The sequence below is a fragment of the Oenanthe melanoleuca genome, chromosome 4 (assembly GCF_029582105.1).
Source record: "Oenanthe melanoleuca isolate GR-GAL-2019-014 chromosome 4, OMel1.0, whole genome shotgun sequence".
In the NCBI taxonomy this organism is placed as follows: domain Eukaryota; kingdom Metazoa; phylum Chordata; class Aves; order Passeriformes; family Muscicapidae; genus Oenanthe; species Oenanthe melanoleuca.
In genome coordinates this window covers 57,716,325-57,739,759 of record NC_079337.1, presented here as the reverse complement: position 1 = coordinate 57,739,759, position 23,435 = coordinate 57,716,325, and the positions used below count along the sequence as shown (strand labels likewise).

Sequence of the window (23,435 nt, the reverse complement as noted above, 5' to 3'; positions counted from 1 at the left end):
ATTTTAATTGGATGCAGCAAGCCTGGGTTTATTTCCTCAGTACAAGAAAGGATGAAGGTGTTAAAAATAATATCTTGGTTATTATCTTTCCTCACTTCCTCACCATAATTAATTACCCTTATTCACATATCTTTTGCCTTGGGTTCAGTCAAAAAGGAGGGGCAGGACTTAGAGTTACCAAATATGGGCTAAAAACTTGGTGCTGCTCAGGAGTTTTTTGACATAACACTGAATTTTAACATTGATTAGTTCCAAGGCAGAAATTACCTGGCCAAGAATAATGGTTGGTGGATTACTCTCAAAATGCTGAAAGGTATTTTAATCCTCTTTGCAAATTAAAGCAATACAATAGGTAGACTTTGAAAAAGATCTGCAAAAGGACGATGTCTTTCATTGACATAACTGTGATAAAGCACGTCTGAGTTTCTGTCCAGCACACACATTATTCAGGGGTGATGTTTCATGGCTTGCTCAGATAGTTGTGGATGTTTGAGCAGAAAATGGGAAGGTGGGAATTATGGGATCTTGCCACCCTGGTTGCAGTGCAGTGAGTGCAAACAAGCTAATTTGGTAATCTTCTGCTTTATTTTAGCTCTTATTTTGAGGATTTTGGTTGGAATTAGGTTGTCACAGTAGCAATAAATCCTAATAAACCAAAATGAGACTCTCCTTTATGGAGAAGGGCTTGCTTACCATGTCTAGATGCTACTTTTATTTAGGAATTGGGCTAGGTGTCACACTGGAAGGAAAGCCCTGCATTCATCTGAGTCCTGACTCTGTAATGTTCATGTCTTCGAAAAAATGGGGACTGGATAGGTAAACTAGAAGGTATCTGTATAACATCCAGGTTCAGGTCAGGAATTGGTGATTTCAATTCAAAGTTTCATGTTGACCTTTTTAACACCGTATTTGGTAGGTCCACTGTGTTTAATAGAAATTATAACTCACAGATGTCCAACAGCCTAGTCTGAATTAAGATGTTCTTTTATCCTTCCGTTGAATAAGAAAGATTTGGGGAACTTGCAGAGTAAATGTAATAGCAGGTAAGTTCTGAAATTCAATTTGAGTTTGTAGAAAGGGGGATTTTTTTAAACTGTTGCAGGCACTGTTGAGATCTTGTTTTCTCTTTGACATTAAATACCGTAGCAACTGGAGGTAGACCATAGTCTTGAACTTCCACAATCTGCTGTTTCAGCTAATTGAATTTTCTTATTATTTTGAATTTTTTATAAGTCTTCTGGCATAAATTTAATAGGAAGTATGAGTATAGATATTTTGTGGATATGATTGCTTTGTCTATTAAAATTAAATTTTGTTCTTTTTACTTTAATACATACTTTAAAGATAAATTTGTTTTTAATGAGGAGTTGTAAAAGACATAAAATGTCATTAAATGAAAAAATTAAATATGCATAATATATAAGGTTTAAAGTGTCTCATTTGAGTATCACTTACATTACAAACTGATATAATTGGTTTTGCACTTGCCTGTCTGTCCTTCCTGTCCATCCTTGCTATCCAACCATCCTTCCTGTTTCTTTATCATACACCTTCACCTTCACAAGCTGCCTCAATTCTGTGCTCATCTCTGAGATTGTCCTTCGATTATCCCATTCCTTGTTTGATTCTCCCAGGTGTCACTGTTAAAGAAACAAAGACCATTCTTTGTGTCTATTTTGCTGAGCCTTTTTATGCTGCTAATTCTTTAAATATCCTTTTACTCTTAAGAATTTGGGATAACAGCCTTCAAACACTGTTATTACAGAGCAGGCCATCTTCCTGAAAGTCATTTGGGAATCCTGCTGGACCGAGCTGAGACTGAAATTAATTTTGTTAAACAGAAATTTGATCATGATTTAAAACAAGAAAAGCAGAAGCTTTGCCAGAAGCTCATTATCAAGCGAAGGCGGGAAATGCTGCAAAAGGTAATTATTTTCAATGTATTTATTTTCATAGGGCTTATCATGAATTAGAAATTGAATTAATTGAAAAATAAAATGTAGTTCTTACAACAGGGGTCAACACTGACAGGAGCATGGTTTTAAATAATTGCCTGTTGGTTTTAGCTCTGTACTACCATGTTCTGTATTAGTCATGCAGTAGTTCATAGCTGTTCTTTGAGAAAAACCTGCAAGAAAGTAACTTCAGCTTAGCTGGAGAAACTTCTGAACCTCCTCTGCTTATTGTAGTGTGTCTGAGGGGGTCATGACAAGCTTCTGTAGCATGCAGATAGGCAAAAGCCATCTCACATTCAGGAGCTGGTGAGGGAGATGGCTCAGATGACAGTCACCATTTTCTGGGGGTTTCCTGCCCATGTGTGACCGGAGTGAATTCAACAGCACAGTTAACATTCAGCTACAAACCAAAACTATTTAAACGATGCTCTACCTATGGTTGCTTGTGGTAGAGCTTGTGTCATCTCAGCCATCTAAAAATCAAAGGTAACTCCCTCCAAAAGATACAGGTCATCACATAATGTAAGGTGACTTGCAGGTGATCTAACAGGGAGCTGTCCAAAGGTATACTTCCAAGTTACTTTTCTCTGCCTAAAAGATGTAGAAAAAACTGCCTTGGATTAAGTGGTAGTTCTTAAGATGACCCAAGTTAGGTGAGGTTGATCTTATCTTCTGCAGGATGTGTTTCACTGCTTTGTACTCTTTAATAGATAACAGTGTGAGCATAGAAAGATGGCCTGGTAATGGTGACACATTTGTGCTCCCAAAGCCAGTGTGTTGAGGGCTAGCTAAGGCTCTGGACACTGAAAAGCAGTTTTGAGAACATGGAAAAGCAAAAGTATGAAACTTTGCATTGCTGTGAAATTCATACTTAAGGAGCTAGAATTCGAGATATTCCTTTTTCTTAACTTTGTTCCTCCTTTTGGTAAATGAATCAGCAGAAAGAGCATCAGAAGGAGCAGCTGTCACTTGGAGACCCCCTCAAAACTACTAATGAGATCTCTCACTACCTGAGACACTGGAAAAATCTTCTGAGTGATCACACCATTGAGTTTGAAGAACTTACTGAAAAGCTTGACAATGAGGCCAGCGAAGAGCTGAAGGAGCTTCTGTTGAGCCTAGCACAGAAAGCCATTGAAGAGCTTAAACATGTTCAGTGTGGAGTGTTTGTGCAAGAACTGGTAAAGCTCAATGTGCCAAAGTTATTCCTGCTAGAAGCTGTGGAGGATCACAAAAAAGAGATGGTGGTTAAACAGGCACAGCTAGAAAGGGAGGAATATGACAAGAGCATGGCTGCTGAAGAGCTGCTTCAGCTCACCAGGCAGAAGCTAAGTCAAGAGCTGGAGAAAGGCATCTTGGAACAAAAAAAGATAAGGAGCTGGGAGCAGTCAATATTCATGCAAGTATCTCTCTGCACTCTTTTCTTAGTTACTATGGCAAATAGAAGAGAACTGGGAGTTTTCACACCTGTCCAGTTGTAATTCCTAATGATCAGTTCTCTGTTGGGCACTTGGGATTAATTTTTTTTTTTTCCAAGCACTCAGCCCATGCAGTACCAGTGGGTGAGCACTGCAGTGGACATCCCAGGGAGCAGCAGTCTTGAAGCTAAAAATGTGGAACAAAGGTTTTATATACTTCCATTCATTCCATGGGAGATATCACTTACACATCTTTCATTGTTATTCTCACTTTGTTCTTTGAGGTCCCTCCAATTAGTCAGACCTCATTGGCCCCAAGTCCAAGTTCAGTATATTCCTTCTAGCCACAAGTCAAGCCTTACTCATCAGGTTTAAGCTTTGACACAGTATTTCCACCAAGTCCCTAAGGGCACAGAGTAGTGTCTGCATGGCCAGCTCATGGCTCCATGTCAGACTGAGCTGCTCTGGCCTGCACACAGTGTCCCTGGCACCAAGCCCTGGGCCAGACAGGCACCATGGCACAGGCAGTGCTGCAGAGAGGAGTTCTGGCCCCTGGAAGTGTTATGGCCATTGCTGCCTGCTACCATGTGCTCCTGGGGAGGTGGGAAAGCAGGTGGTGGCCTTGCCACAGTTGGGAGACCTTGCACAGGGAGAGCCCATGGCTGTGGCCAGGAGTGGTTGTGTCTCTCACAGTGGGAAGAAAGGCACTTGAGAGATCGGGCAATGTTCATGAGCATTTCTTCTTAGTTTCAAGTACATTTATGTCTGGTTGTTAGATTGCCTGAATATTTGCAGCACTACATTTCCTGTACAATGTCTTTTTAATAAGAGACATTGTTAGAGACATAGGAATACAGAAAAATAAAATTGCAGCTTTAGGGGAAGCAGCTGGAACAGGCAAACCTATAATAAGCTGTGTGGCTCTGAAGAAAATATACCAAGCATAAGAGATTGAACAGGGAGAGAGAAAAAAAAACCACTGGTAAAAGTTTCTCCTTCATACCTCTTCTTTAAAGCAAAATAGATTTGTATGGGCAGTTTTATACAGATAGAATCTTTGTAAGTTTTCCTGCCACATGTTGTAAAACCATATAACAGGATTATAAAGAGAAACTTTGCCCATTAACATTTGCTTTGCTAAAGAAAAAAATTTCATTTTCCCCATTGTTTTGGTAAGGGCTTTGTATTTTATTCAGCATTTTAAATATTTTTCTGTGAGTCATTTATATCTATTTTCTAGGTTTTCTTAACTATCTCTTGTTTATATTGCCAAGAGCAGACCTGCAGGAATATGAAGATAGATTGTATGACCCAGCAGGACTTTCCTCTTTCTAACTTAGAATTCCGTAATAATTGTGTTCCAACCTGCAGTGTGCCTGTCATATTTGTTAGATACTATCTTTATTTGAAGCAGCAGTAAGCTGTTTGGGGGTTTTTTCAGTAAAATGCAGGGAAATATATACCAAAAAATGCAGCAACAACTGTCCTATCAATAGCTCCTTAAAATCTGTCGCTGTCTTTTTTCAGTCCATTGTCTGTCAGTTACAGTATTTTGGTGACAGATGCCAGCTCTCATATGTATGTTTTCATCTGCTATCTAGTTTTTACTAGCCATTATTTTGAATGATAGCTTTTCATTTTTGTTGATTATCAAAAAGACCAAGGGTTAGTCCAAAATATTTATGAAGATTGTTAATGCTTACAGTATTTTTTTAAATATAGACATGGCAAAATTCTATTTGCTGTATTTTATTTCATATCTCTCCCTACATATCTGTGTACATGGATTTATAGCATGAGTTTTCTTCCATGAGTCTAAGACAGAGATGACAAATGTCTAAGTATGCTATAAATGATCATTTGGAGTAGTCTTGTCTTAAAGTAAATAACTATCTGAAGAGAAAAACCTCATGCATTAAAAGTGTATTAACTGTTCTTTACTGAATCAGTAGGCAAAAAAAAAAGGATTTCTAAACTCAAATATTTTAGTGAAATGATGAGCTAATATAGGCCTGGTATACATTAAATAAAAGTATCAGTAATAATGAAGCATGCAGTATAATACATTTTTCAATGAAAAGTACACTTCAAAAAACATGCTGTTCATGTTTTAAATACAAATATTTTTTGTGGAGCAAAGGAAATATCCAAGCAAATAAAAGTATATTATTTTTTGTGAAATATTTTTAAGGAAATAAGATAACAAGGTAAGAAGATAAATATAGTCTGTGGTTAGTCAGACCTGAGCATGCTTTATTTTTAAGTCAATTTCAGCTTGACCTGATGATCCATTTCTTAGAGATGTGTGTTGAGAACCATATTTCTACGAAATGGGAACTTTGAGTAATTCAAATTACTCTTAAAATATATTGCATTTTTCAGACTGCAGAGCCTTTTTATAAATAACAGCTGGAACCCTTGTGACCTGCTGATGGAAGGGGTGAACATATATGTTTATAAAAGAGATTTTATTTTATTTTTTCTTTCTCAGTAGCTGTGACTGCTAAGTGCAGGGAAACAGCACAGGGAGGCTTTATGGGAAGCTTTTGTCTTGGTTCAGGTGAAGTTCAGGGATTGTATTGTCGTGACGTGAAAGGATTCTATGTATAGGAAATGTGCTAAAAATATTAATTTATTTTTTTAGAATTCAAAAAATTCAAAAACTTTTTTCCTTTGAAAATGAAATTTTACAGTCCAGGAAGCTCTGTATGCAGAATTTAAGGTATCCTCAAGGGTATTTTGTACATGCTGAGCAGTTCATTGCTGTGTGTGGAACAGACCAAAAAAGGATGATCACTGCTGAGTAAACTGTTGGTGTGCATGTCTCTTATATTTTATGCAACATTGCCTAAATCACTCAACAGCAAATGGCTCTTCCTTTTTTTTTTTAACAGGCAACTTCTGAGTTTGCCCCTCTCACTCTCAGAAGAGGAGTTGCTTAGATTGAGGCAAGAGCTGCACTGCTGCTTCTCTCAGGTGGACAGCAGCTTGGCTTGGCCCAAGATAAGGGCCAGAACCTTGCTTCAGGCTTTTGAAGTGGAGCAGAGGGACACCGAGGTGCTGAAAGTTGAGCAAAATTTAGCAATGGTCAACAAACAGGTGGGAACAGTGTGGGGATGTGGAAGGGATTCCTGGGGATACCTGTGCCTGCTGGCATTGGCTGCAGATCTGGGTCTGTAGCTTCTTCATAGCTATGACAGCAGTGAACACTTTTCCTCTCTGCATGGAACTTAACTGTTTGGGCAGCAGTTGTATAAAGTGACTATTTCACATACCTGTGAAATACCTGTATATTTCTGTTGCTTTTGTGAATGTTTTGGGAATTTCTGAAGAAGAAACTTCTACATTGTTTTGTCTGTTTAGGAAAGTCAAGTTCCTGAGTTAGATGGCCTTTCTTGGCAAGAAATTTGGCATAATTTCTGTTTCTTGTTTCCAAAAGATTTCAGTGTATGCAGACAGTTTGGGGTTATTTCCCCACATCTAAATATGTAGAAGATGAGGCATGCTCAAAGTTCGAGAAGTATTTCCAACAAGGAATCTGTCTCTGCCTATCAAATCTAGCACTTTTTAAAGAAGTCTGTGAGGGGTGTTTAATTACTTCAGTAAAGTGGAAAAGCTGTGGAATCATAAGTAGTTTTCAGTTCTTGCAAAGTGCAAGGGAAGAAAATGTGTCTTGTATTAGTTGTGTCTGGCACCATCTTAAAAAAGAAGACTTGCCCTTGCTTTGTTTTGGTTTGATTATGTTTTCTAAACATGTAAACTAAGTTGGGTTAGTTGTGCTAGGAATTAGCCTGGTTCAAAGCCTTAACAGTTTCTGAAGTACTCAGGGAGGGAAATGACTTTGCAAAACCTTACAGTTGAACAGATGTTATCATTTCCCCAAGAGTACATATCCTTAGTTGGTATTCTTGTAAAGAAATAGAAAGGTCAGGAATAATTTGATTACATGGAACGGTGGTTCTTAATATTATCATGGTTCATTTGTGATTCATAGACTGTGTTGAAAACAATGTAGATCTTAAATTAATATTCTTTGTTCATTTTTAACTGTGCTGAGGAGACAACGTATCAGTTAAAATCTCCTATTATCGCTGCTAAAGCTTGTTTAAAATCAAATTTATATGCTATGAGTTTTCATGGAAAGGATGAATGCATAATTGTACTTGAAATATTTTTTTTTTAAATTCTAACTTTGTCTGAATGTCCAAAATGAATCTTCTGAATGAATAGGCAGCACCTTCATTTCAGAAGTACTTTCTTAGTGCAAGTTATATTTGCCAAGTGTTTCATATTTGGTGGATGTGCCAATAATAGCAAGTAATAATCTTTACATTAGCATCCTCATATACCTCTAAAAAATAAAACATTTTTGCTCATCTTGTTACAGCAGCATTCTAAAATGGGGAAAACAGGATCCAGGAATAGAAATAAATTAGATATTCTGAAGAAATCTTTACAGGACAAAATTTTAATTTATGAAGAGACAATGAGAAGTGAAAATTTGAATAGGGTAAGTACAATTTTTTCTGAACTGAGGTCAAAACCTAGATCTTTAGTAATTAAAGATTGACAGTATTCTATAAATGTGAATAAGAACCACAGACAAAAGGTGTAAGATACACTGGCATGATGCATCTCCCTTCTGTTGCCTGCATTTATCAAGATGTTGTATTTCACACTTAGTTTTTGCTTTGTTTTAATTTTTGCAGCTTAGTTACAGAACTGGTTTTGTGTCTCACCCCCTTTTTTTCCAATGGTCCTGGGGCTTGGTGTGTGCAAGATTGCAAGGCTCCCCTAGATCCTGTGGTGTTCTATGAAGACTTTCAAAACATGAAAGGTGCTTCAATGCATGCTTCAGCTGAGCAAAATTTAGTTCCTGAACATCTGCTAATGCTGCTGAAAATCCAAAAATCTATTCTTAGATCCAAAAGCATTTTGGGGAGTGTCTGAGTTTATTTGTACAGAGCTAATTGAAAGGAAGTCTTGATTCTGGTGGGTACCTTTTAAAGACACATGGCCCCAGACTAAAGTTAATCCTTGAGAAATGAGTGGGGCCAAGCTTCATATGGGATTTTGAAGGTTTTTTACTTCCCAGCTAGTAGATGTTCCAAGAGATCTTTCACATGTCTATGATGTGGGTAATACTAGTTTTGCATGTCAGGAGTACATTGCAATGATAAGTTTGTTAAACACAGTTGGTGTACAGCTGTAGAAGCTACACACAAAAGCAGGTGTCATTGGTAATTAAAATTGGTAGATAAAAAAATAGTTTCAAAAGTGATTACAATATCAGTTTTAGTACCAATTTGGACAAAAAGCTATTTTTATACCTCTTTCTTACGCTTTTTATACCTGTATCCTGAAGAATGAAAAATACTGGGTAACATGTTAATTCAGAAATAATTTCACTTTTATGTGAGAGCAACACATTATTTGATTTGGGTGCAGATGATAAAAGCAAATGTTTATCTAGTCTAGCACCCTACCTTTGAAAGTGAGAGCAGGTGCTTGGGCAGGACTGCAACAAGAAGGCAAGTGTGTTCTAGCACTCTTCACTAGTTAATAACTGTGGTCCGAGAATGCTCTAACCCTTTAATGGGGGCATTTAAATTTTTACTTCAGTGTAATGCCCTGATCTTCAAAATTTACGTAGTTTTGCTACTATTCATTGAATGTACATCAGATTATGGACTGGACTTTAGAAGCAAAATGTACTGAATACTTGTTTGGCAAATGTAAGGCAGTAAATACAGCCTTACATTATTACTAGAATCTTGTTTTAAAATTGGAAGGTTAGTTTTTCTAAACCTCATTGTTCCAATTTTATATGCACCATCTGGCATGGCTGCTGTCATTCTAATTGTTTGGCTGGTTTCAGAGCTGGCAAGAGTAGTCAGAAAGAAACTCATGTGGCTAGGTGTAGATAGTAATACCAGTTGAGTGATGCAGCATTTTGTTTAAAAGGAGTTCATTTACTGTATAATGTTGAAGATGTTTCACCACCCTCATAAAACACTTCTTCCTATTTTAATATATTTGATATTAATTTAATATTCATTTAAAATATGCATTAGTAAATACGTTTAAAAGGTTAAATATTTCTGTTCTAAAATATTTCTTCCTTATGTTTAGTCTAAATCTACCCTCTTATAGTTAAAACAATTGCAGCAACTCCTGCTAAGTGGTTTATTCCCATCTTTCCCCCTTAAGTATTAAAAGGCTGCAGGAAGGTGTCCTCCTTTTCTTCTCCAGGAGAAAGATGGAGAATATCACATGATCAAGAGAATATTACAAGTGTACTTGCTTCCAAATTCCATTTTATATTTCCCTCTCTGTCCTGGAGTGGCTTTGTGATGCTGGTATCCCTACACCAGCACCAGCAACCAGGACACTCTCTCTACTGGGTAATAGAATTTGTATGATACACAACCACTCTTAGCAGATCTCTTATCAGATAAAATTTGTGGGCATCTTATTAAATATTTATCAACTTACATGTCTAAAACCTTGGTGGAAGTATCCTTAAATGCTTGTTTAAAACTAATCATAGAGTCAATGATACATATACATAATTGTGATTAACATGAATAAGAAGCTGTTAAGGTTTTAATGTCTTTAGTACAAATAACTTTGATTTTTGCAAAGATATTCTGATGGCCAGAGTCAGGTTTTGTGCCAGCGGGAAGTAACACAATGTCTAAGGACTGCAGCTGACCTGTCTGGTGTTGTAGTTCACATCAACAGGGCAATCACTATAAGTCTTCATTATTTTTAAACTGTTAAAATGGGGGAGATTGACTGTATGTACAAAGAATGCCTGCTGTGTTAAGGTTCAAGCCATGTAGATATCCCAATTAAATAGTCAGGCTCATCTCTGCCTGTTCTTTAAGAGAGAGGCCAAACTTGGTGGGATAAATGCTTTTCAGGGGAATGCAAATGTGAATATCTGCTCTTGGAGGCCATAGTGGTAGTAAACTTGAGCAAAACTTTAAAAGGTTTTGACATTCCTTCTTTGATGACTGTAGCTCTTCCATTCTATCACAGGCAGTAGTTATTTGCACCTTCCTGTTAAATACATAGTACTGGAAATTTCTGAACATGCTGAGTTCTGAAAATGGTTGTGCTTGGTTTTGGATTTTTTGGTGTGCTGTGAAACTTAACAGATTAGATTTGTCAGGATGAAGAGAGAATTTAAAGATGGATGAGGAAAAACCTTGGGCTCTGATATCCAGTAGTGTGTGTGGATGGGCAGGTGATACCACACACCAGCTAGTGGAGTTGGAGCTCTCAGGGCTTTATGTGCTTTCTCTGTGTCTTCTCTCTCATACAATCCAACTCTTTCGGCCCACATGAATAGTGCAAGGGGAGAGAATAAAACCAAACTGGTAATTGTTTACTGTCTTTTGAAGATTCAGCTGCCTAAATGTTAGATATGCAGTGTAGCCATCGGTGTCTAACGTAGATATCCACCTTACATGTCAGTGGAAACCCATATTTTAGGATATGAAACCTACTGAGAAGTATCTTTTCCTTTTCTTTGAGTGTGAAGGGAGCTTAGAGTGACAAGCTCAGATGGAAGCATCTAAAGAAGGTAATTGCAGCTGGCTGCTATGCACATTGTCCTACAGAAAAAGTCACAGTGCAGTGTCCTTGGCTGTCAATGTCAGTGGTACAGCATGGAGAGCTCATCAGTCACACTGCATTGCATCGTGTGCCTGCACATGCTGCACTTGCCTTTCACCCTTGAATAGTTCCTGTGGATGTTCCATCAAATGTGTGGCACCAACACAGTTATTGAGTTAAATCACTTTGATTTTATGCTGTTTGATGTTGATCCAATCCAGTTTTTAATCTTATTTGAAATCCATTGCCAATAGCCTTTTGATTTACAGTTTAACTTGTTTTATATAAGAAGATTTTTCGGTTTTTGCTCAAATAGTAGGTTGAATGTCATCAGTCAGCATTGACTGACACTTGCCAATTTGAAACTAAATACAGTCTTTCTATAAGTTTCATGTTTTTTCTAAGCAGGAAGGCATATTTAATCTTTTCATTTAACCATAGGTAATCACAGATTTACTTTTCTAGCTTTTATTTTTAGTATAATACAAACTACGTAGACCCTCTGTTTTGGGTTAGCATTTAATAATGAAATTTTGACTACCCCAAAAGAAATCCTGATCTCTCTACAGTATTTGATTATACTGTAATTTTTTTTTATTACAGTACAAGCTTGGAATTGAGGGTTAAAAGCACTTCTTGAAACAGTGTAATACATTATAAGATAACAGCATTGATTTCTTTGCTGTCATAATCCTGCTTGTTAATTACAGAGCACTAAAATTATAAGTGTGCATGCAAGAGTTTCTGTTAATCTTTCTATCTTTTGTGTTTTGGGTTTTTTGTTGGGTTTTTTTCAGATTAAGTATGAGTTGCAACTTGAAAAAGAGTGTCACCTGCGCAATTTGGAAAATAAACTTGGAGAGTATATTGCTTCTTTAGCCTTTCAAAAGAGTGTTAAAAAATCCAAAATGCTGGAGCTGTATACTGCTATCATAAATTTGCAAGCTTTGCTCTTTGAACAACTGAACACATCAAAAACCCTGTCAAAACTGGAATGCATTCAGATTTTAGAAGCACATAATCCTGTAAGTAATGTAGTTGTAAAAGAAAAAAATCCTGTTAGGAAATGGCAACTATTAGAATATCTTTGATTTAGCTGCTGGTTTGCAGCTTCTGGTGGCCCAGACTTTAATTTCTGTGGGTGTGTGCACTTTAATGCATTCAGTAAAAGTCATAAAGAAAAGGAGAGCCAAGGAAGATTGTGTATTATTATTTTTTATTTTTGTTGTAGTTGAATGCAGTCAGAAAGGGTAATATTTTGGTGGCTACTTAATATTTTATTGACTGAAAGAAAGACAGTTGAAAAGTGATTTGGATTCATGACTGGAAGAGTAAATTGTTGTGTCTGTCTTACAGAATTGCTCATGTTATAATGCTGTCCATATGCAAAATCCATAACCACATGATATGCTTCAATTGTCAAGTTTTTAAAGATTATCTGTACAGCCTCCTACATATCTCACTCCAGGCACACTCATGCAGTTTAAATAGTAGAAAATCTGGAAAAACCTCTTCCCTTCACCATATTTATTACACACTTGATATGTGCCAATTTTCTAATCCTTTTTTAATACTTCAGTGCTCCATTTGCACAAGGACATTTTTTTTCTGCATCTGCTATTTGAAACCATCCAAGTAAGGCTTGGGGAGAGCACTGGAGTAGAACAAACAAAATGGGTTTTTGAGAAAAACCTCTTTGCTAGAGGGCATCATTAGACAGCTACTGCTGTGAAAATTCCTTGTTAAATTTTAATGTGGTCATCTCTGCAGAGTTTCTCATAGAGTGGCAGTTAGAATGCTTATATGCCTCCAGTTTTGCTTGAATTTGTGTTAGATCTGTAGGAAATAGTGAAAGTTGTATGTAGGAAGAGTATTTTTGCCTTTTATGCCGTAAGTGTGATGGGGCTTTTCAGAGAAATTGCTTTTTCCTTCTCTGTCCTCGAACAAGTGAAGAAAAAGGATTGAAGAAGGGGCAGAAGTGAGACCGAGAATAGTTAACACTAGGTTAAATACAGCTGGTGAGGTAGAGGAATAGATTAAAACTCAGCATTTTCTCCAAGATACAGGTGAGGAAGTGGGGCTTTGAGATAGTAAGCAATGTAAAGGTTGAGGTAAGACAACAGTGACATTGGCAATGGGAACATGAAGCCTTACTTCTGGTGTCTAGTTTGATTTTTTGACCAAAGTGAGATCTTTAGCATGGGGGATCCAGTCTCCTGAAGACTTTGGATTTTAACCTTCTGATTTTCAGAGCATTTTATTTTAACCCTAACTTTATCAGACTAATTATTAATTACTGCCTTTTAACTTAAATCCCTTTGATGTTATCTGTTAATTTGGTATAACTAAAACTAGTTATTCTGAGTTTGTCAAGCTGTTTCAGTGGGTTTATGCAACTTACAAATGAATTTGAATGGTGGTGTTCCTTAGCTGTGATCTCACCATGCTGGCAGTGTACTTGCTGGATGTCCTCTACAGTGGAAGGTTTCAGAGAGCATTGACTTTTAATACAAAGAAAATTGAGTCATAGCTTTCCCCATTGTTCTGATATTCATAACGTGCCAGTCATGTTTACTGAAGCTGTGCAATGAATTGAAAAGTGTAATGACTGCAAGTGGCTGGGTAGAATAAGAAATGAATAAAGTAGTAGCAGAAAATCTGATACCATCATCTTTTTTCTTCACTCCAAATGAAATTTGTTCTTTCAAGTTATAATTTAACTTCTTATCATCATGTGTTTTCAACCTCTAGGAGATTGAAGAACTTGACAGGAAGCTGGAATATGAGATGCTGCATAAGGAGTCAGGGCAGCAGCATCTAATGAGTAGGCAGAGGTGGATTCTGGATGGTTTGGGGCTCTCAAATGAAGCTGTGGACACCAATGCAGAAAGACATGTGACAGTTCTGTTAAGACAGGCCATAAATAAATGTAGACAATTTATAAACCTGTACCAGCAAAGGTAAGTTCCTTGGTCTCAGGTTTTACTATGTTACTGCAGTTCATATGGACCATAAGGTATTCTGGAGAAACAGCAGGAGGACTGTTCTGCTGTGTTGGGGAGGGACCATGCATCTGCTTTCTTATGCTGTGGCCAAAAGCATAACTGAGGAGTTGGGAATATTAAAACAAGAAATGTGAAATAATAATAACTTAGTGGTATATAAATTGTGCTGTATGTTGCATGGCAGTCACCATTTTTTTGACAGGGATAGTGGAAAAAATAATGATACTCATTAGTATTAAGGAGGAAAATAATTTTATTCCACTTACTTTGTCTCCCAGGAAAATAGGGAGGGAGACTGCTGGGGTCAGAGGAAATAGCTGAGACAATTTAAATTGAATTTCCATCTCCATTGTTATACTGTAGACTGAATTCTCTAGCACACAATTATTTTTGATGAGATGTATAAACTCCTCTTCAATTTCAATTTTCCCTGTCCAGTTTTTAAGTAAAGATATCAGTGATAAATAAAATGCCTCTTGGGAGGTATATAGAAATACCTGTCTTGTCATAATGGCTGAGTAGCAAAAATGGGTGATAATTTGCAAAATTGCAACCTATTGTATTACTTTTATTAGGGTTACAGGAGGTAGAAATTACATTTCCATGAATATTGCACACTATTAAAAGCCTAGCACATTTCAAGCTTCAGGTAATGTCCTCAAAGTGTGCTTTCCATTAGAAAGAGAGTTTTCCATAAAGCCATTGATACATTAAAAGTGGCTGTGATAGTGGTAAGACTGTTTTAATTCTGAAAAGGCTGGAACTCTGCTCAGTTTAAATGAATAGCAGAAGTAAAAAATCAGTAGAAGATAAATCTCTACACCAGCATCCACAAGCTGGTAACCTATCAGGGAAGCCTTCAAAGAAACTGCAGCTAGGCTTTACTTAAAACTTGCTGGAAGAAACAAGTTTTGTACTTTTGTACATTGCAGGATTTGTACATGATGTCAACATGTTTTGGTCTAGAAAAGAAAAATAATCAGTAACAATGAGGAAGTTAATAGTTTAATTTAATATTTCAGCTACAGAGAGCTCCACAACTGGCCTTAAAATGCGGTGATGAAGCTTAAAGAGGAGGGAAGAGGATGGGGACAGGTTGAATCACATTGCTTACGAGTGATTCCAGATTTGAATTGTGTGCAAGAGCATAGCCTTAGATTCTGCTCTGAGGTTTGGGGGTTCAGGGAAGAAGGGAAGAGAATCTGGCATATTTTAGAAGTTAGGCTGCTCACAGCAAATTTGCTGACAGACAGAGACACTTCCTGAACAGGTGATATTCAGATTCTGTTTTGTATAATACAGTCATTGCACCTGGGAAGATTTCAATGTTAATTCTGTCTTTCACTTCAGCTTGAGAGATGAGCAATGGAATTGTGTGGTGCTTGAAGATCTCCTGGAAAATATAGAAGCTAATGCATTTCTGGCAATTTATAGTCAGGTAAGCATGAAATTGAACAAAGCTTCCAAGTTTAAATTACAGCTGTATCTGGATATCAGCTTTTCTTTTATTTTGGGAGCCATTAGATGTATTTAGAGATACTCTGCTAGTAGTTGGTACCAGTCTGCAGCCTATTCTTTCAGTCACTTCAGTTAATTCTGAGCTACTTTCAGCCTTTGGAATTTTAATGAGTTATCTTTCTGTTCATTTACAAATCCTTTCAGGGTTTGTCCTGTTGCATTTCATTCTATGGAGAGCTAAAGTGCCTGATTTTCTGTTTAATAGACAGATTTACAGTTGATTTTCATGTAATGAAAAAAGGGTTTTGTTTAGATTTTGATGAATATTAAGAATGATTTGCATTGATTATGTTTCAAAATTAAATGATACTGTTACTTAAATTTTCTAGTATCATTACTCATGCTTGTTTTCAAAACAATTGTCTTGTCTTCAGGTAATTTGCTGTGTGTTGACTCCTTGTCAGTCCTACAAAGGCCTTGAAAATGAATCTCTTGATTGACCTCAGTTTTTATCTGCAGGCTTGATTGAGATATGTAGCTAGCATCAAAAAAGACCTGGTGGAGCAGCTTTCTGTGCTCAAGTATCTTCTCTCCCAGGGACAAGTGTGGTCGCAGTTCCTGTATCATGAACTGGGAGCTTCAGAGACCACCATGTCCAGGGAGGATCACTTTAGTCTAAGGATCTCTCAGCTTTTCCTGTGTCTTAGTTTGTTTCTGCTGAGTCACTCCAAAAGATCTGTTCTGTAACCTTACCAAGCTCTGAGGTCAGGCTGATTCCCCACATCCTCCTTCCAGCCCTTCTGGGCTGATGGGTGTCCCACTTGATAACCTCCTGGCAGTTGACCTGCCAGTCAGCTGGCACCCCTCCAGTTAGCCAGGATGGCTGGTAAGTGATAGAAAATGCCCCAGTGACCACTTGGCCAGTTTGCTCAGTCCCCTTGGGTGGATCCCACCCAGCCCCATAGACATTTGTCTCTGAATGGTGTGGCAGATCACTGACCATTTCCCCTTGGCTTTTGGTGATTTGTCTTCTTCCCGTGATGCTTGTTAAGTTTCTGTGATGCATATACATTGTGAAAGGTCTTCTCAACAGCATGGCATGTATATTGCAAGTTGAGAGGTTAAAATCATTGTTTTGGAGATTACATAAACATGCAAACAGAGTATGTCGTCATTTTCACAGTGCCCTGTCCTCTTTGCACTGTATTAGGTGAACAATGACCCTTAAAATTGTAAATCTTGCCATGTTAAAGACAGATTTAAAAGCATTGCTGTCACCTCACTGAACTTGAAAATATGGGTACACTGTTCACCATATACTTGAGGTACTGTGCTTCATGTTCTGTTGATAAGATTCCCTGAAGAAATAATTCGTTTGTGTAAATACACATCAAATATACCATTTGGGGTTTTGTGTTTGTATTTTTTCATATAAAGTGTAGCCCAGAGGTACCCTGCAATATACTTTATTGAAATTCCATAAAACCTATATATATTAACGCTTCATATATATAAAGCAAAATTTGTTTTCAGCAAGTACAATAGCATAAAAATTCCCAACTATAATTCCAAGCCAGACTACTCTTAATTCAATAGTAAAGAAGCATATCCCTAGTAGAATATTAACTTACTAATTTATTAAGGCTCATGATGTAACACAGTCCTATTTTTGGATCTGCTTATCCTGTGAGCTGATGCTGGAAATTAGTTTTTTAAATCCTTCTTTTCCCTATGTTCTTGCAATTTATAGAACACATTACATTGACAAATGTTAGGAGACTATATGAGTCGTACACTCGTTCTTTTCTTTAAAGAGGACTTTCCCCTTGAGACTAGTTTTCAGAGCTGTAGATGGCACCCTCTCTGGAAAAAAAACAAAGCAGGTAAATTTTACTTTCCTGTATTTCGTGTTTCAGCTTACGTCCTTATCAAGACAGATCTAGGTCAATAAGAGATTTGCTTGAATGATGGTGAGTTCAGGATCATAAGCCTCTGGCTGAGATGTTACTTTTGAATAAACTCATAGCTGTGGCCCCAGGTACACTAAGTGCATTTTAGATCCAACAGATGATGCAGGCAGACTGGCATGTGGAAAAAGCCCAGGAAGCTTGAAACACAACATGGCTGGAGTTCATTGATTCCTGCATCAGTTGTTTACACATTGCTCAGTCCAAAAACTTAAAAAATTCTGCTGTTTGCAATCTACCATTCATTCCTGTTTTTATTTGTTGATATTCTGGGAATACAGATGAGGCTATTGGTGGCACAAGTAGTACTTGTATCCATTTGTTATTATAGAAAAGTAAATTCCTGACCTTTGTGATATTTTACCAGTAATATACCTGAAGAATCAAGCTCATCCCATGCTAGAGGGCTTTTGATCTGACCATTCCTGTGTTTGCACACACATTCACTTCTTTCCACTTCTGCAAGCTGGTCTGGTTAGCTGTGAGCATCTGAAAATGATTCACACACCAGTGCTCCCTTTGCTGTGCATGTGCCAGGTGCATCTGCCTGGTGGGCACCTGTGCCACCTGTGGTATTGCTGACTTCTTGTGGCACCCTACAGAATTGCTTTATTGTCGGTTCTGCTCTGCTAGAAAAGTATTAAAGTTTGCCTCTCAGTTTTAGTCATACTTAGTGCAGAAAGCTAAGGGTCAGAGAAAAGAATATTTTAAAGAGGAAACTGCCACAGAAGAAAGCAGTGCCAAAGTCATGATGCATATCCGTAATAAATAACTGGTTTAAAGGTCCTGAGAACATTTAGCCAAAAAGAGCAGAATAGGTCTCAGAGATCTGTCATGTTTATTCTCACTGAATGTTGCAGTTTTTAAGTTTCTAGATGAGCAGTTTTTACAGACCAGAAATACAACACAGTAGTATAGAAATTAGATTTAGGTGTCTGTATTAAGATTTAAGCTCTTGTTTACATTCCTCTCCAAAAAAGAATCAAATAATTTCTTTCTCTAAGTAGCCTGGGCAAACATCTCTTTGGTGTTCAACTTTGGTGCCTGGTCAGGCTGAAAATATTTTAAGAACTGTGCCCAATTTACTAATGTCTCATCAGTCTTAGGATTTTTTCTTGTTAATTCTGTGTCATCTCAGTGGTTTCCATGGAAAATCCGTAACAACACTGAAGAGGCCAGAAAACTTTGGAAAGTGGCTTGTTTTCTTACATTTTGGAGAGAATTCTCTGCTTGAAGGACAATTAAAAAGGAGGTTGATTTATTTCTCTTTTTTGTGTGGCTGTCTAAATTTGATTTAAAACTGCCTTGCTTGTGATACTTTCTTTCAAAGAAGATTCAGTTTATCCAGGGATCTCCTAGGTGAATTCACTCCTCTGAAAAATTGTCATGCAGAAAAAGAGGCAAACATTTGCTGTGACTTTCTGAAACCACTGTGGACAAAGAGCCTAGCTGTCTTCCTGCATGGTGGGACCTTGTGGGGTTTTATGTGACATGGGCTTTGTAGTAATCTCCTCCATCAACATGGACAGGAGGGTCTGCAGAGTGGAGATAACTCAGCTGTCATGAATCATTGTGTTTGGCATGTCTTACTTAACTTCAGCTACCTGAGTTATATATATGGCTTGAATAGACAACAACAGTTTTTTTTCTGGCATTCTTTGAGACATTTAACTTGCATTCATTTGCCTTACTCTTTAATTTCCATGTAATTCTAAATATATTGTAGACTTTTCATATTTGATGCACGAGAGAACTGCAGAAACATCCTGGGGACGCTGTATTTATGACAACAGAGAAAACAGTAATGGAATTTTGATATTTCGAGTGGGGCAGGAAATGGGGCCAGCTGAGTGTCTATGTAACAACTAAATTTGAACTCAGTCTATTTGAGCATTATATGAATATGCTTTACTACTGACCTTTGGGCAAAAATGGGCAGTACATTTGGAAATAAAAAAATAATACCGAAAGATAAGCAGGTGTTTTCTCTCACCTCTTAACAAGTGTTACAAGCTGTTCTCTGAGCTTATCACAGAGTCTGGTGTTAAGAGAAGCTGAACAATGAAGTGATCTACCATGATGTGTAAAATTTTTTGGGGCTGTTTTTCCCTCTGTAATTTTGCAGACCAAGGAATGCCATATTGCTTCCTTACTGTCTTCAAAGGATTTCCTTATAGTAGTAGAATCCATAAATTAGTTAAGCCTTACCTGTTAGAATATAATTGCCTTGTGGTTTTTCAGACTGAAGGGCATCAAGTACATGACCTAAGCTAATATGCTAACATCAGCTGGTTATTTAGCATTTATATTGTCAAGGTGCCAAATGAAATGGACAACCATGATATACTTGGGCCACTGTGGGTAGAAACAGTGAACATGGAAGTGCGACCACTTGATACCAAAATTGTCACTGCTAAAATCATCTTTAGTAATATTTTTTGTTCCATAATGACTGTTTATTTAATAACAGGAATTAAGATTTGCTAACATTTCTTTTCAATGCTAAATTTATCTGTCTTCTGCTCATTTGATCCTCTAGGAGCTTCGTCTGGCAGGTTATTTAGCTAAACTGACGAGGGTGCCAATGGGAGTCTTACACAGGGTCCTGAACTTGCTGCTGCCCTCCAGCTCACAAAGTGAGGTCCTTTCTGTCCTTGATTCCATCAGCAAATACTCAGATGGTGTTATTGAAAGTGACAGTAATGCAGATGAGTCTGGCAGCTGTAAGAAAAGGTAGGTGTGATGTTTTTTGGTAGACCACTGCAAGACAAGATTGTTGCTGTATATGTATATGTATATGTATATGTATATGTATATGTATATGTATATGTATATGTATATGTATTTGCTGGACAATGAGATTGACAGCTATAGAAAAAAATCAAAGGCACATAAGTTCCCTTTTGAACTATTTTTCTGGGGTAAAAATACTTTAAATGGCTACCTTATTTTGTGAAATATTTTAACTATAATAAATGGATTGATAAAAAGGTTTCAAAAATTTATAAGTTCATTAATTAAACAATTATTTCATAGATTTATAAATCCTTTTCTGATAGTTTTTATTCTGTTGCTTGTATTGGAGTTTGTTAAAATATTTTCTTTCCACTTTTTTTATAATATTCATAACACACTGAATTTTAGGTGTCTGCAGCTCTGAAAGATGTCAAGGAGATCTTCCTTCCTGATAGTGGAAGTTGCAACCTTGTAGATGTCTGCCCCATTGTAGTTACTTACTGAAGTTCCAAGTGGCCATTGTGTTTCCCTTTTTTCATAGACTGGTAGACTCTCAGGGCCTTCATCACTCCCCTTCAGCCCCATTAACATGAGCTGAAATCTGTTTAGTAACACCAAGGGATGCTGCAGACCTGCTCTCCCAACTCCCTACCATGACTTGGGAAGGAGACAAAAGCAGACATTGGGGCACTGAAACCAGTGTTGGCAGATGTGGGTTGTCAAGGAACACATAAGAGTCCTTGGTACCTGAGGAGTGGTCTTAGCTGATTTAAATGATTTGTAGCAGGGCAGCAAAAGTACTAGAACACCCTTACTGACTGCATTTGTGGTATTGCTGTCATGGATGTGGTAGCTAAAATCAGAGAGGGGAGAAAAATGCATGCATTTGGGATTTGCTGCTTGTAATCTTTTTTTCCTTCTCCTTCAGGAAGAGCCAAGAGTTGTGGCAAACACTGGAGAACAAAATAAGGCAAGATCTGATAAACAGAAGTTTAGAAAACATCCCTTCTCTAAACAAGAGAAAAGACAGGTAAAGAGAAAACCAGAAAAAAACATCCCTGAGGTTTTTTTGTTTATAGTTTATTTAATATCCCAAGATTCTTCTTGCAGCTGTTAGAAATCATAAGATTAGTTCTTAAGTATGCATTTTCCAACACTGTTCTATTTAATGCTTGTGTTTCCTACAACGTATTTATACATAATAAGCAGTGTAGTAAATACCTTAAAAGATTTTTCTGCACATATCCAAAAAATTCCCCACATTTTTCACATACATCTTCCCTATATTTATTTAAGGTTAGCTTTCCTTTTGCAATTTTGTAACTCAGAAGGTGATACATGAATTATTGGGGATTAGAAGGAAAACTACAATTCTCTCTGTTGAAAAATGATTTTCTTTAGCTTCCAGTCACCACTTCTGTGGTAAGGTATGGTATGAATTTTTTGCCTCATTTTTAACTTTTCAACTTTTTTTTTTTTTTTCATTAATGTAGCTTGATGAAGAAGAAACAACTTGCTCTCTTGGAAAAAGCAGCATTCATTCACCTGGGATGTTCACCTGCACATCCTCCTATGGAACAGCCTGGTCCACCTGTTTCTCAGAACTCTGCAACTGCTGAAGCCATAGAGCTGTTAGACACAGGGGAAAAGATATTTTTGTTCCGTGAGCCAAGGGATCCAACACTTGCTTTGCATAATTTTCCAAGAAAAAAGAAAAAGAACTTTCTTAATTCTAAAAAGGTTGCTCGTGCAAACACGGACTCATAAGAGCAACTTCCATTTAAAGTATCAATTAGGGAAGAGGAAATTATTTAAAAATCAGTAAAATTATGAGGAAGAATGAAACGTACAGTTCAAATAACATGTGTGTTGTTTTAATCTGACTTGTCTGAGATTGGAAATAGATGTAATTTTAGAATGGCACAGTTAGTGATGTGCATCTTGCATTTTTTAATTGTTGTAAGTGCATTGTTGCACTAGGTGAAATATGGGTGTTCTATGATGCACATTTTGGCAGGCAGGACTCTGTGTTCCTTCGCTACATTTTGGTCATTTTGGCACTGATTTTACTATGTCTGTATTTTTATAGTTTATACAGAAGGGTTATTTATTGTATATAGCAGGTACTGATTTACTATTCTTGTATTTATATTTTTATGGTAAGCTGCAGTATAGCAGATGACATGAAGAGATGAAGTGGATGAACCACATGTCCTCTATTCTCTGATTTTATCTTATTCTAGTTAATTTACTGTTTAACATTGTGTTCCTAATAGGCTTTGTATGTTACTTCTGCAGTCTGTTCTACAGTGACAGCTGGTAGTCCAGATCTTTAGCATGTATTTGTGTACTTAGCCTTACATCTTGGAGTATCTTCAGCATTTCACTGTTTCTAAACTTACTTCAGTTGAAGTGTGAGTGTGGCTACAGTTCTAAACTGTTAAATATTTACAGCCTGTTGCAGTCTTTTTCTTGGTGAAGCAGTGTCATCACATTTGCTCAGTAGGAAAGTGAAACATGTAAATGGGCATGTAATGCCTTCAGAAGCTCTTTTGATTGCAGTGCTACCAATTTTCACAATTCTAGGTATTTTTGAAGTTCTTATTTCTGAATTTCTCCAAATTGATAAGAATATAATTTTACGCTTCAAAAAGAGTTAATTTTTAAACCTGTCTAGTTGACTTGAAGAATCCTATAAATATGAATCCTAAAAAGAGGAACAAGAAAAAGCTAATTAAATTAACCACATGTATTTGTTAATATTTTATATTATTCAAGCCTGTTTTGAGAGGGTTGTAACTGTATTTGAAAGCTATGCTCTGAGGCCACTGTAATGATATATTTTGTATTTTTTTTGTACAGATATTTAGTGCCTTTTTATTGCCATATTATTTAAAAATTAAAATGTTACAATGTACATGTATCTGCTGTTGGCTTTTATCCCCACATCTGACAAGTTTAAATATTCATCCCACGGTAAACAACAATTAGTGTTTCCTATCACTACTAGCATTAGAAAATGTATGCATTAATTAGACTGACAATCCTAATTATTATTTGATTGCATTCTTCAATCTTTTCATGGATGTATCTGCTGTCACAGAAAGAGGAATCTGTCAGGGTTGTGGGAGTTCAGAGTTGCTATTCTAGCTGTGTCTGGTATTTCATTCCCTAGGCACAGGTGAGTAAAGAGTAAGAGTCTGTCCTGCCTTGAAGGTGGGCCAGAGCTGTATAGGAGGAGCCTCAGGAGTTTCAGAAAGAGACAGGATAGCA

At 37.0% G+C, this 23,435-nt stretch overlaps 1 protein-coding gene across 1 annotated transcript in view; it reads left to right on the top strand.

Moving 5' to 3' along the window:
* The window catches only part of EVC2 (EvC ciliary complex subunit 2), a 61,515-nt gene extending 38,437 nt beyond the window's left edge, over positions 1-23,078 (top strand). Inside the window, exons 13-22 of the mRNA XM_056490108.1 lie at positions 1,766-1,925; positions 2,897-3,354; positions 6,268-6,472; positions 7,761-7,883; positions 11,794-12,021; positions 13,748-13,956; positions 15,352-15,439; positions 19,966-20,159; positions 21,091-21,192; positions 21,656-23,078. Of these exons, the coding sequence (XP_056346083.1) occupies positions 1,766-1,925; positions 2,897-3,354; positions 6,268-6,472; positions 7,761-7,883; positions 11,794-12,021; positions 13,748-13,956; positions 15,352-15,439; positions 19,966-20,159; positions 21,091-21,192; positions 21,656-21,929 (2,041 nt within the window). The 3' untranslated portion in view covers positions 21,930-23,078. The remainder of the gene's footprint in view (positions 1-1,765; positions 1,926-2,896; positions 3,355-6,267; positions 6,473-7,760; positions 7,884-11,793; positions 12,022-13,747; positions 13,957-15,351; positions 15,440-19,965; positions 20,160-21,090; positions 21,193-21,655) is intronic.
* Positions 23,079-23,435: the final 357 nt, after the last annotated feature.